A 14,680-nucleotide genomic window follows, 5' to 3' on the forward strand; every position below is an offset into this window, starting at 1 on the left:
GTCCTTTTTCGGGGATTGAGGAAACACAAAAAAATGAAAACATTTAGATACTTTTTTTGGTGAAGAGGAAATTGGGAACGGGTCAATGAAGAACAGTTGAGAACATTTTACGAAAAAGAGGTCAAAATAATTCAAAGAATGTCAAAATAACTCGGAGAATGTCAAAAATAGTTCATCAAACAACAGTCATTGTTTTTATTGTTGTCAAAAAAGTCATTTTAAACTCACCACTGCAATTGTGAATTCACCTCAGCTCGTTGACAGTTGCTTCAAACTGCACGGTTTAAGGTTCTCGCGTTCACAACTAGGTGGCTCTAGTAACGAGTGATGATCACTCACCACGGCTATTTGAATTCACCACAGATCATTTACACGCGTTTGACAGTTCCTTGAGTCTGCACGTTCACAACTAGATGACGCTAGTAAAGAGTGAGCGATGGATTTTAAAGAAAATTGTTCAAGGATTTACGTCTGTTTGTCTATGCTAAAATTGCTCACGTTTGTTTGTTTATGTTTTGATTATGTTTATGAATTTGACCACACACAAAAAAAAATATTACTGTAATGACAAAAGTAACTTACTTTTGAATTAAAAAGTTGCTAAAATTTGGTGAAGGGAAAGTTTTTTTCTTGTTTTAAAAATGAAAACTTTTACTGCTACAGTTTTTGAAAATCTCCTTACTAACTGATTTAAAAGTCTTAACTTTTAATACGACTGTATAATTTCTTTCATTTTGACGTTCTCGTGCAACCGTGTACGCCTAAGTTCCAAATGTAAACAAATATTTTGGTGGGTCCGGTGGTGCCTGGTGAGTCCAGAACGCGAATCAAAGCCGACCGCGGCGGCAGCCAGGACTCGAGTGCGGACCTCGGTGCGGACATCTTCGTAAGCCAAACAGCAGCAGCAAAACGCCGGCTAAGGAGGGTGGTGCTTTGGTGGTGCTTGTGCGGGACGAGGTTGAGGGTTCGAAAAGGCCATGGCTGCAGCTTCCTGCAGGACCTGCAGCTGTTTCACGACCGGAATGGGTTAGAAGGAAGCTTGGGTGTTTTGTAATTGATTTTGTTTGTTTTTGTAGGATGGGTGGTAGGAATGTAGATTCGAACCGGTTGTATTCGGTGGTGGTGACCCGGGATTGGTGGATGAAGGTCGATTCCCGCGAGGACTGGGACGAGATCATCAAGGAGATGGCGCTGCCGACGCATTGCGTGAACAAGGAGATTGCGTTGAAGACACGGGGATGCTTCGGCTGTCATCTGCATACAATGTCACTGAAGCCTAAAAAGTACCAAAGTTTTGGTGTCTAGTGTCAAAATTATGGGGAGTAACATGACGAAAAGGGCGCAAAATCGAAAAGACGAAAATATTTTTTTTCTTTATTTTTGTTTCGTTAGTTAAAATGAAATTAAATGTGTACCATTATCCGGGGCAAATCGAGACACATGGGGTGAATTGAGAAGTGATTTTAGCAATGTTTTTGCACAATCTATATATATATATATAAAAAATTTCGACGGTTTTGTTCGAACGCGAATCAGTTCAATACGGCGCGTCGGTTCGAGGTGCTTTTTGTTGCGTTGGGTTCGTATAAGCCCAAGGAAGGTTCTTACGCCAAAAAGTTACAACTTTGGCCACTCTGGAACCGATTCCGGAAAATCTGCAGATTGTATGGGAAAAGCTGCGTAAAATAAAATTTTGATCACTGGAGGCTAAATTAGCAAACAAGCAAGAAACGTCAGGAAACTTAAAAATGGCAGGACGAAGTTTGCCGGGAAGAACTTGTATTTGAATATTTTTTAATTTGTTTCAGTAGGAATAGACACAAAACAACAAAATTAGTTTCTAAATTTGAACTTTTATGTCTAAAAACAGCTGTTTTGGCTTTCTTGTCGAAAATTTACCAACACATTCAAACCACGGGGTACCATAGAAGTTGGTTTGTTTGACTCAAAAACATGCTTTTTTGTAAAGCCCCACAACGTGAGCCCCATAACGTCCCTAACAATGGGCTATGCCCTAGGCTATGCCCTGTTCGTGGACTCGCTCTTAAGGTTTCCCAACAACATGGTTGAGTCCAACCGCCTCAAATTGCAGATTTAAATTAACATTATGATGATCTGTAAGTTCATTGGCCAAATAAGAACTTGCGGAAGACATTTCAGAGGATTTGAAAAAGACACCTGCTGGGAAGCTTTGCCTGAGACCTGATGCTAAACATATATTGTTGGTGGCGGCATTTATGGTTTATTTTAATGAAAAGAATCAATATGAGCAGCTACAGGATTATTTTCCAAAAAAATAATTAAGACTTATTATATTTTGATTTGTGACCTCTGAAATGTTATTCCCGAAACAGCGCCACCAAACATTTGGTGGCGGCTTCAGCAAGCTACGTCAGTATCACGGGCCTGGTTGAAGAAGAATAACATCCGATTTTTGGACAAGTACGAGAAAGGATCCGAAGAAGAGGAGGACGGCAAGAAGCGGCATAATCGGATGTGGTCAGCGCGGATGTTGCACTCGATGTCGGCCGTTCACAACACCGGTGAGTATTGAGGATGTGTGCAGTGGCTAGCCAACTTCCCTTACTTTCCACCTCTTTTAGCAACTTCCCGCCCATAAACGCTCACATCGCGACGGCGCAGCTTCAGCTGGGGACAGCGAGCATGAAAAATCTGTGTCATTGTGGAAGGAGGATGAAGTGCTCGAAATCAAATTCCGTTCCGAGGGCCTCATCAACCCCATGTTCCGGATGCGCTTCCAGGTTCTGGAACTCCCTGTTCAGGCACTTCACTTCTCAGCCGGGAAACGTCGCGTCGTCGACCACCCTTCCCGAATCAACAGCCAACTTCTCCAAACCTGTCCTGATGGACCATCCTGTTCGCTACTTTGCTGTCCCGCGTCGAAACGTCCATCCGGAACCGTCCAGCTTGGGGTCTTCGGAAGTTACCGTTGACGTACCGTTATAATCGGTACAGCTTGGACTCGGATGTTAGCCAGAAGCGTTAAATACAATAACAACATGTTTTTTTAACTTACTTAAGCACATTTTTTTATGAAATTAACACTGTATTATTAAATGTTGTTTATTCTTGCCATAAAAGGTTTCTTTTCCAATTAAAAGTAAAACACTTTTACCGATACAACGATTTTGTTCCATAAATGCATGGTAGCATCAAAAACTGCTTCAAGTGCCCCTCGGTTCAAACTGGACCCCGAGAAAGACAATGGCATCGCTGCCGGACGGACGTACCCGCTTGGAAATGGAGTCATTTCCCCCCCCCCCCCCCCCCTTTGACACGAGCACGTCAACGCCAGAACAACTTTTCAATATGACCGGCGAGGGGGAGGGGGAAGAGCAGCGATAGTGGGGAAATTTTTGGGTTGTAAAAGTGATAGTAGGGTAAGGTGAGCTGTTGTGGTGAATTTTAAGAGAAATCAGTAATGAAGACTTGAAGACTCCCAATGACCTAAAAATTGATGAATTCAAGACTGAAAGACTCCCAACGACCTAAAATTTGATGAATTCAAGACTGAAAGACTCCCAATGACCTAAAATTTGATGAGTTCAAGACTGAAAGACTCCCAATGACCTAAAATTTGATGAATTCAAGACTGAAAGACTTCCAATGACCTATAATTTGATGAATTCAAGACTGGGAGACTCCCAATGACCTAAAATTTGATGAATTCAAAACTGAAAGACTCCCAACGACCTAAAATTTGATGAATTCAGGACTGAAAGACTTTCAATGACCTAAAATTTTATGAATTCAAAACTGAAAGACTCTTAATGACCTAAAATTTGATGAATTCACAACTGGAAGCATCCCAAGACTTGATGACTTAGGACCTCAGTCAACTTTTGACTAGTTTACCCTAAAACCATTTGACAAAAAAGGGGGCAACAATCTCCACAACGATGAAAGCATATCATGATCAACTGAACGTCCCGGGAAGATCCGGGTCGAATCGAACATATTCAAGTCCAGACTTTTTCAGCAGTCCAGAAAGTCACTCCCCGCTCCACTGAAGGAATAACACTCACAAACACGGCAGCTCGTCTGCAGTGTAAGTGCTAATGGTGTCGCTAACAAAGCAGCAGCAAAAAAATACGTGGGGGGTAGGATCATAAGGATGTGGCGATAAAATTAAATTATCTTCACTTCATCCCTAACGAGATAAGGAAAGGCACTTCTTGGTGGGGCAAAAGAGGAGAAAAAAGAAGGAAAAAATGGGTTGACTTGCCCTTAAGGGGGGTCAGGAGAAAGCTACTTTAGGTTTAGGGTTTGCTTCTGAAAGATTTCAGAAATTTATCACCATTTTGGGTTTGGGGGAGGGTTTTGAAGGTCACTTTTACTCTGCAGAAATAAGTTTTGTAGGCGAGTTTTTGGAGCGTCAACAATCAAAAGGCCGAATTGAATTACTGGAAACTCACCACGGCAATTTTGAATTCACCACACCATCATTTACATTTACATTTAATTTACAAGATTTTGACAGTTGTTTGAAACTCTAATTTTGCTATGATTGATAAAGTTGTTAAAAAAGTGAGTCTATTTGTCTGTGCTTCAAACTGACATAATGCTTTGTTAAGCATGTCATCTGTTCATCTGTGCTCTGCTGAATCTTTCTTTTCCAATTTAAGCGGTTCTAACTTTTCTAAATGACCAAGCCGGCTTCAAACTAACCAATTTGCTTTCGAGAAGATTACTTCCAATGTGCATGCGAAAGCTTTTAAGGTGCTTTGCATAATTTAAGGCGACTTACCGTAGCACTCTAATTCGGGCGCCACCTAGTTGTGAAACCATACAACTGTGAACGTTTTGTGGTGAAGAACTGTCAAAAAATGCAAATTTGATGTTTTTAGATTTAAACGTCTGATTAAGACGTTTGATTTTAAACAAGTGTCTGAAATTGACGTTTCATTTTTTTTATACCATTTTCACGTGCACATCCCACCATCTCTTCCCACGTGCGCTCCTTTCAAATATACGTTATCCTAGTCATGACTGCAGCTGCAGCAGCATGCACAAATTGCCGGAAACTGGTCCATGTACTCCTGGCGGGCTTACAAAACCTGCTTCCACCTCTCACAGTATCGGATACCGATTCTGCGATTGACTTGCCAACGGTTGAAGAGCAGCTCAATATTTCATCACAATTTGAACTTGTTCGATTTTTTACCCCCCTTCTCTAGCGAGTGAAATGAAACACGAACATAACCTAACCTAGCTGGCGACATTTTCAATTTGTGACATTTTTCATGTTTTCCAATAAATATTAAATGTGCCGTCGTTTGATCGTGGCGGCGTGGTCAAATTTCATTCCGGGAATTCTTGGGAGCTTGAGTTGAGGCACAGAAGGGTGGATTTCGCAGTTTCACCACATGAATCTATATTCACCACAGCATGTTTCGTTTGACATATCGTGACAGACTTGTTTATTTTTGCAATATCACATATAAAGTGATCCAATTGTCTGTGCTACATTTCTCTAACGCTTGAAAGAGTCTGCCGCCGACTCCTGTTGCTCTTGGTCCAGGCACCCGGAAGTAGTTGTCCATTTTGGAATCGATTTTCTTCGGGAAAACCTTGCCGCGCAGCCAGTGGGAGATCTTCATGAATGATGCAGGTGTGGGTCTATTCATGGAGATTTGCCCGTGTGGTTTCGACGAAAACATGAATTTTCCAAAAATTGAAGGGAAATTGGAAAAGGTGAGTTTCTTTAGCATTGAAGTTGGACTTTGTTAAAAACGATAGACGCCATACGGTAGACGTTAGTCGTTAGACGTTAGTCGTTAGACGTTAGTCGTTAGACGTTAGTCGTTAGACGTTAGTCGTTAAATGTTAGTCGTTAGACGTTAGTCGTTAGACGTTAGACGTTAGTCGTTAGACGTTAGTCGTTAGACGTTAGTCGTTAGACGTTAGTCGTTAGACGTTAGTCGTTAGACGTTAGTCGTTAAATGTTAGTCGTTAGACGTTAGTCGTTAGACGTTAGACGTTAGTCGTTAGACGTTAGTCGTTAGACGTTAGTCGTTAGACGTTAGTCGTTAGACGTTAGACGTTAGACGTTAGACGTTAGACGTTAGACGTTAGACGTTAGTCGTTAGACGTTAGTCGTTAGACGTTAGACGTTAGACGTTAGACGTTAGACGTTAGACGTTAGACGTTAGACGTTAGACGTTAGACGTTAGTCGTTAGACGTTGGCCGCATTGGAAGTAAATTGGGGAAGTTGAGTTTTTTTTAATTTTGAATTTAGACGTTAAACTGTCGTTAGATGTCAGACGGTAGACGGTAGACGGTAGACGGTAGACGGTAGACGGTAGACGGTAGAAGGTAGACGGTAGACGGTAGACGGTAGACGGTAGACGGTAGACGGTAGAAGGTAGACGGTAGACGGTAGACGGTAGACGGTAGACGGTAGACGGTAGACGGTAGACGGTAGACGGTAGACGGTAGACGGTAGACGGTAGACGGTAGACGGTAGACGGTAGACGGTAGACAAAAAAGAGCAAAACTGCACCCAAAAACCCATCGACAATTTGTACAACAGTGTATCGATAAGCCTTTCTGTAAAAAGCATTACGGAAATTGCATTTCCAATTGCCCTGTATCGTTCCACTTTTTACCATTCACAGCACAGCATGTAAAATATATCGTTTGAGCTCAGTGCATCCGCGATGAACACCGATGAATTTATTGATGAGCACGTTTCTCGTGTTGAGCTGTGATGCTTGTCTGCATTATCCACCAGAAATCGAAATATTTACTCTCAAATATGGTTGAACTTTTTTCAGGGTGGAGAGTCCTTATCATTCGAGTAGGAAATGGAATTTATTGTGTGGGATTTCGAGTGCAAATGTGGAATTTGTTAGAATGGTGAGGCCACAGATTATCAGACGTTCAGATTTGCGTTTCTGCTGTCGCCATCTAGTTGTGAAAATTGGAAACTATTTTGACAGATTGATTTTTTTTCAAGTGTAAATTTATGACACAATTCTGTCAACTTGTTTGTCCTCAAACAAAATCCTTAAACATCAACTCACCGTAAAGTTCCGGATTTAAATTCCATTTAGGCCGAAACATCCAAAACAAAACCATCATTGGCAAATTGTTTTGGCTTCCGCGCCACAAAAGCCGGCGCAAAATTTCATTTGCATTTGAAAGAGTGAGAGAGCTTTCGGTATGCGATTCTCCGGGAAAATATGTTTTGCATTTTCTGGTGTGCTTTTACTTGGTCATAATGTATGTGGAAATGGTGGGTGCTTCGGCAAAATTGAAGCAGCTGCAGCAGCGTTGCTGGTCTATTGTTGTGTTGGAATAGTTGGTGGAAAGTTGTTTGTTGAGTTTCTTTTTGAAAAGAGAGTCTTTGAAGGGGTATGGAGACGCATGGTGCTTTCGAAGAAATTGTTTGATATAAGTGTGATTTGTGAACATCAAACGACCTTTTTCCACAGAATTGAAATAAACTCAGAAGACATTGCATGTCGTATGTACTTGCTTCAGTCATCTACAGAAAGACTTTTTCAGGTGTTAGGAAAATTCCAAATTTCCGGAAAATTTTAAGGCATCGATTTCGAAATAATAAAATTAAAAAAAAAATATATTTTTTATAATTTAATTATTTAATTATTTAATTATTTAATTATTTAATTATTTAATTATTTAATTATTTAATTATTTAATTATTTAATTATTTAATTATTTAATTATTTAATTATTTAATTATTTAATTGTTTAATTATTTAATTATTTAATTATTTAATTGTTTAATTATTTAATTATTTAATTATTTAATTATTTAATTATTTAATTATTTGATTATTTAATTATTTAATTATTTAATTATTTAATTATTTAATTATTTAATTATTTATTTATTTAATTATTTAATTATTTAATTATTTAATTATTTAATTATTTAATTATTTAATTATTTAATTATTTAATTATTTAATTATTTTATTATTTATTTATTTAATTATTTAATTATTTAATTATTAAATTATTAAATTATTTAATTATTTAATTATTTAATTATTTAATTATTTAATTATTTAATTATTTTATTATTTATTTATTTAATTATTTAATTATTTAATTATTAAATTATTAAATTATTTAATTATTTAATTATTTAATTATTTAATTATTTAATTATTTAATTATTTAATTATTTAATTATTAAATTATTAAATTATTTAATTATTTAATTATTTAATTATTTAATTATTTAATTATTTAATTATTTAATTATTTAATTTTTTAATTATTTAATTATTTAATTATTTAATTATTTAATTATTTTATTATTTAATTATTTAATTATTTTATTATTTAATTATTTAATTATTTAATTATTTAATTATTTGATTATTTAATTATTTAATTTTTTAATTGTTTAATTATTTAATTATTTAATTATTTAATTATTTAATTATTTAATTATTTAATTATTTAATTATTTAATTATTTAATTATTTAATTATTTAATTATTTAATTATTTAATTATTTAATTATTTAATTATTTAATTATTTAATTATTTAATTATTTAATTATTTAATTATTTAATTATTTAATTATTTAATTATTTAATTATTTAATTATTTAATTATTTAATTATTTAATTATTTAATTATTTAATTATTTAATTATTTAATTATTTAATTATTTAATTATTTAATTATTTAATTATTTAATTATTTAATTATTTAATTATTTAATTATTTAATTATTTAATTATTTAATTATTTAATTATTTAATTATTTAATTATTTAATTATTTAATTATTTAATTATTTAATTATTTAATTATTTAATTATTTAATTATTTAATTTTTTTTTATTATTGTATTATTTGAATTTTTGGAAGGTAAAAAAACAAACATTTTCCCACAAAAATGTCAAAACTCCAATGCTCCAACGATGACGCCATCTACAGAACAAAACAGAACCAAAAAATCAAGTACCTACTGATATACTTGAGTTTAAGTAGCAGCACATTCGTAATGGATTCAGTTTTCCAATTAAAACATTTTCATTTCACGTTCATGCTCCTAAAACATTTTCATTTCACGTTCATGCTCCTGTTGCTGAATGAGTTGAGTTTGTTTCAGGGGTTACTGAAAGTTTAATTTTTTCTTCAAAGTGTTGAGATATTTTTTTCCTTTAAAAACATAATAAAAATAATTTCCTCAAAAAAAATATCTGTCAAAAAACCTAAAATTAACTCTGCGTAAGAACCCCTAAGTCTCATTAGGTGGACGAAATGGAACGACCCCATCATTGGCACGTCACAACCGGAAGAATTCAGGAAGCTGACGGGAATACCTGGCTCCGAAAACTACACCCAGCAGGATGTTTTCGTTTTGCAACGTTGTTTCAATTATCGCAAATGGTTGTGGTACGTGTTTGTACTGCCCATGTTCACATAAATGTCCCATATGCAAAAACAGCAAGCTGAGAAAAACGCATTTGAAGTTTGTCCCACACATAAGGCTACGTGTTAAGTTTTCACGAAAAAACTGGATTTCCTCCTGATTTCTAGAACAAAGTACTGGATGTTATAGGCTCTTTTGAAAGAGCACACGATTTTGAACCAAACTGCATCAATAACTCGAAATCGATGAAAATGCATATGGGACATTTATGCGATCATGGGCAGTGTAGGAATAACAGCTGGAAATTCGGCTGGAAAACCGCTTTAAATTCTGTCAATTACAAATTTAACGATTAATTTGAATGAACTCACCATAATAGTTTAAATTCACCACGAATTTGACAGTTCAAATATTTTTGTTTGTTTTTTTTTTTCTGCAATTCTTTTTAAATTGGATTCCGGTCCTTTAACATTTTTGTTATTTAAGCAGGACCTAAATTCATTAAAATTCTGTTCAAAATGTTCACCCCATTCATCCTTCCCAAAGTTCCATAACTCAACACAAAACTGATTAAAATATGAATAGTAAAACACACGTGTGCGAACCAAAAAGAAGGCATGTCCGGTCAACCCCCATCAATCTTAAAACCCCGGACAGCACCGACCAGAACCGTAATCTACTACAACAAAAGGTTAGGCCCCAAAAACTAACCTCACTTTTCACCAGACAGGACAACTTTGCTGGAGGGGGTTGTTTTTGCTCTGGGAAAAAGGTAATCTGGACCTGGGAAATTGAGTAACATTTATTAACCCCCTCGTGTTTTCGGTTTTTAATTTTTTTGATGAGGGAATTCAACCATTTAATCAAATTTCGGAGGAAAGAGTGCTAGAATTTCTGAGGTAAACAAACTAAGTTTGACAGTTCGACCACAGACAAAAAGATGTAAACACTTTGACAATTTCAGTTGTGAGCTTCCAGTTTCAGACAACTGTCAAACGCTCGGTTATGAGCTGTGGTGAATTTAAAATGGATGTGGTGAGTTTTTCAAACTATTCAAATTGACCGTTAAATTGTTGACTGATGATTTAAAATTTACAAATACTTCTTTTATGAGTTACGGCTGCCAAAAGCTAGGTGGTGAACTTGAGAATTTGTTTTTTTTTTATTTCAAAAAGTTGATTGGAAAAAATTAAGTTGTTTCAATTATTTCCTTTTTGAAAAACTAGTTTGCCATCAACTTATTCTAGCGCCTGCAAAAATGAAGCAAATTTTCCCATCATTTCCATAACAACTCGGCTCCAAGGCTGTGATGGACACTCATGAAAAAGTTTCATTTCCGGCGTCAATCATGCCACCACGAGTGCGGCCATCACACCACGCATGATGGGTTTGTTTTTGTTTTTCCAACCCAACAGGTACCCGCAAGTGCTTCATGTGCGTGGAATTGGGTGTCGTTTTACGTTAATGTCAAAAAGGGGTCGTCTGAGTATGACGTAACAGTGAAAATTTCAAAATCACCAACGAAATTTTTGAATTCACCACATCAGAATTGCGGTCGTTTGACAAGTGAAATGGACAATATTCACCACAAAATAGAACCAGAGTGCTCAAATATGGTGTGATGACTTTAAATCCCGTACCGTAATCACCGGAAGCTCCCTCCGTCACTGCACCGGATGAAACGCGTCCGCCAATTTGTCCCCGGTTCCACATTATACGGTAATGACCACGCACCGCCGTATAGCCCAGTCGAAGCGGAAAATGATCCCACGCACGTGGGGAAATTGGAAAATGTTTTCACCGCAGGTGACGCGCGAGGACGGAGGAAAAACTGCAAATTAACGCCATGTTGCGTTGATGAAAATGATTTTGGTGGCGTGAGAGTTAAATTTAGGGGTGAAATATCCGTTGAAGCGAATGTTATTAGAATTAACATAGACAAAAAGACTTTAAAGTGTTTTTTACTAGCAATTTAACGGTCATTTTGAATGTTTGGTGAGAATAAAAACAAAACGATTAAATTCACCACTGCTTATGGCATTTTTCTTTAAGATAATGAGGTTGATTTAACTGTCAAATGTCCGAAAAAAGTAGTGGTGAGTTTAATGAAAAAGTGGTGAATTTTTTAATAAATGTGAATCTATCTCGTCTTTCACCTAAAAAAGGGTAAAAATCGCTCCGTCGAAAACAGCATCTAAGTGAAAGTTTATGTCTAGGTTATGTTTCTGCACATCAATTTGTAATTGGCTTCCCCGGTTGAAGAAGCACCAAACAAAAGTTTTGAATGAAAAAAAAAACTCAACTCACATGCCAAGCCAATGAGCAACTTTTGCAATAAAACGAATAAAACCGGGTGGAAAATTGCACCCACAGGTTTTTCAACTTACTTTTCCCAGCCCCTCTCTTCCAGTGCTGCCCTCTGTCCTCCGCAGAAGGAAACTTTTAGCAAAACAGACACACAGGAAACAACACAATTCAATCTAAACATCCAACTCGCCCGGGAAGGAGTCAATCTTTTTCGTGCGCAAACATTTGCATTCAGTCAGTGAGTTTGCTGGCAACACTGGCAACCCGGTGTCCATCAACTCTGTTTGTGTGCGGGGGTTGCGAACAAATCCCTTGAAACAATTGTGGTTTATGTTGCAACTTTTAGAAGGATTTTATTGTGATTTACAGGATGGGTTGGGAAAGACTTTTCGTAGATTTATCGTTTGCAGGATTGCATACTGTTAGGTGAAGGTGAATGCAATTCTGTGCATTTGACAGGTCTACAGTTTTTACTAACGCCATCTAGCTGTGAACATGTGAAACTGTCACAAATTTGATTTTCATCTGTCAAACTTAGAGGTTAATTTTAAACTCACCACAAAATCGTTTAAAATGATCGTTGAAAAAATAATCATCGATTTGAAATTAAATTACAACTCTCTTGTCTGTGACACTAGTGAGCATTTCACAGAAAAAGAAGCTGCTCCTAAATTATTCATAATGCTAAAATGTGTCTTCTCATGTCACATTTCAACATAACCCGAAAAATACGTCCTTCGCAGAATCCATTTGCTGCTTACACCGAACCCAAATCAGATTTGTTAAAATTCCATCAATTTCAATCTCGTACAGTTCGGAGCAGTTGAATATGACTATTTTTTCAGATGGGGTAACTGTACCACATTTTGATCAACTCATTACGAGTTTGATTCTATTTGGAAAAGATTCGAAGAGTGATTCGATTACCGTCCTAACCTTTTCCCCTTCCCCACTCTTCTTTCCCTCTGCTCAAACCAGAGATTTATCGAGCAAAATTAACCTCAATTTCCTAGAGTAACAAACCACACATACACACACACACACTCATTTAAACCCAAAAGTCAACGTGTCTGACCGACCAGGACCGGGGCCCAGTTCAACAACAAAAGGACACGAACCGGAAAATGGGGAAGAATGTTTGCTTAGGACTAGAGAGCACCTGACTTGTTCGTATGAGTGGAAGTCCCTCTCCCTTCAAATTACACTCTTTTTCCGCCCACACACATTGTTAGAGGTCACTTGTTTAAACTTGATGACACCTGGATGCTGGTTGGGTCATGTTGTGGGTCAACCTTTTGATTGAGTCGATGATAAAGGCTTAAACTAAAAACTAAAAACTAAAAACTAAAAACTAAAAACTAAAAACTAAAAACTAAAAACTAAAAACTAAAAACTAAAAACTAAAAACTAAAAACTAAAAACTAAAAACTAAAAACTAAAAACTAAAAACTAAAAACTAAAAACTAAAAACTAAAAACTAAAAACTAAAAACTAAAAACTAAAAACTAAAAACTAAAAACTAAAAACTAAAAACTAAAAACTAAAAACTAAAAACTAAAAACTAAAAACTAAAAACTAAAAACTAAAAACTAAAAACTAAAAACTAAAAACTAAAAACTAAAAACTAAAAACTAAAAACTAAAAACTAAAAACTAAAAACTAAAAACTAAAAACTAAAAACTAAAAACTAAAAACTAAAAACTAAAAACTAAAAACTAAAAACTAAAAACTAAAAACTAAAAACTAAAAACTAAAAACTAAAAACTAAAAACTAAAAACTAAAAACTAAAAACTTAAAAACTAAAAACTAAAAACTAAAAACTAAAAACTAAAAACTAAAAACTAAAATTGACAAAATTGACAAAATTGACAAAATTGACAAAATTGACAAAATTGACAAAATTGACACCAATTTTAAGAATATTGAGAATTTTGAGAATTTTGAGAATTTGGAGAATTTTGAGAATTTTGAGAATTTTGAGAATTTTAAGAATTTTGAGAATTTTTAGAATTTTTAGAATTTTTAGAATTTTTAGAATTTTTAGAATTTTGAGAATTTTGAGAATTTTGAGAATTTTGAGAATTTTGAGAATTTTGTGAATTTTGTGAATTTTGAGAATTTTGAGAATTTTGAGAATTTTGAAAATTTTTAAAATTTTTAGAATTTTTAGATTTTTTTAAATTTTTAGAATTTTTTTTTACTAATTTTGTGAATTTTAAGAATTTTGAGAATTCTGAAAATTTTGAGAATTTTGAGAAATTTGAGAATTTTTTAGAATTTTGAGAACTTTGTGCCTGTCTTCAACAATGAACAGATCTTAAAAAATTTTAGAAAATTCTGAAAATTGAGCATGAGAATTTTTGTGAATTTTATGAATTTTCTGAGTTTTCTAAAATTTCTGAACTCTCTGAATTTTCTTAATTTTATAATTTTAGAAATTTTCTAAATTTTTTGAATATTTTTAATTTTCTATTTTTTTAAGATTTTCTGTGTTTTCCAAATTTTTCAAATTTTCCGAAATTATTGAATTTTTAGAATTTGTAGTGATTGTAGCTAGGCCGTTAACAAATTTAATTTCAATTTCCTGTATTTTCAAACATGCTCATGCTCAATTTTCAGAATTTTCTAAATTTTTCCAAATTTTTCCTGTTCATTGTTGAAGACAGGCACAAAGTTCTGTGTCTGTTTCTGCGTTCGACGAACAATGGTGTAACAAAAAATCGCACTTTGCAGAGTTTAAGCAAATTTTCATATGAATTTTTCAGTTCGACAACGATTTCCTTAAAAGAAATGCAGTTCCATTTGAATTGGGTCCTAAAATGAAGCTTAGATTGCTGATATTATTGTTTACAGCCTTGCGGTCCTTCTTGACAGAAAAGCTCATACTTGACAGCTCGTTCCAAGGGAACCATAGTTGATCCATCGAAAAAATGTTGTCTTTTAAATAAAAAAAAATGCATTAAAATGAAAAAAAGTAATCAGAAATGGT

The 14,680-nt window shown here is 34.7% G+C and overlaps 1 protein-coding gene across 1 annotated transcript; it reads left to right on the forward strand.

Annotated features, from left to right (window-relative positions):
- The first annotated feature begins 746 nt into the window (after positions 1-746).
- On the forward strand, positions 747-2,796 carry LOC119765142 (AT-rich interactive domain-containing protein 2-like). Its single transcript, XM_038248367.1, has 3 exons — positions 747-1,223; positions 2,410-2,543; positions 2,604-2,796. Exons 1-3 carry the CDS (start codon positions 1,078-1,080, stop codon positions 2,618-2,620), a joined length of 297 nt encoding a protein of 98 aa, XP_038104295.1. The 5' UTR covers positions 747-1,077; the 3' UTR covers positions 2,621-2,796.
- Positions 2,797-14,680: the final 11,884 nt, after the last annotated feature.

Source organism: Culex quinquefasciatus, chromosome 1, assembly GCF_015732765.1.
Source record: "Culex quinquefasciatus strain JHB chromosome 1, VPISU_Cqui_1.0_pri_paternal, whole genome shotgun sequence".
Lineage (NCBI taxonomy): Eukaryota > Metazoa > Arthropoda > Insecta > Diptera > Culicidae > Culex > Culex quinquefasciatus.

Bases quoted from the DNA above. Each gene is read 5' to 3' on its own strand.
- LOC119765142 (XM_038248367.1), top strand. From the start codon at position 1,078: ATGGGTGGTAGGAATGTAGATTCGAACCGGTTGTATTCGGTGGTGGTG. The intron at 1,224-2,409 runs GTTGAAGACACG...ATCACGGGCCTG, and splicing joins TGCGTGAACAAGGAGATTGC to GTTGAAGAAGAATAACATCC.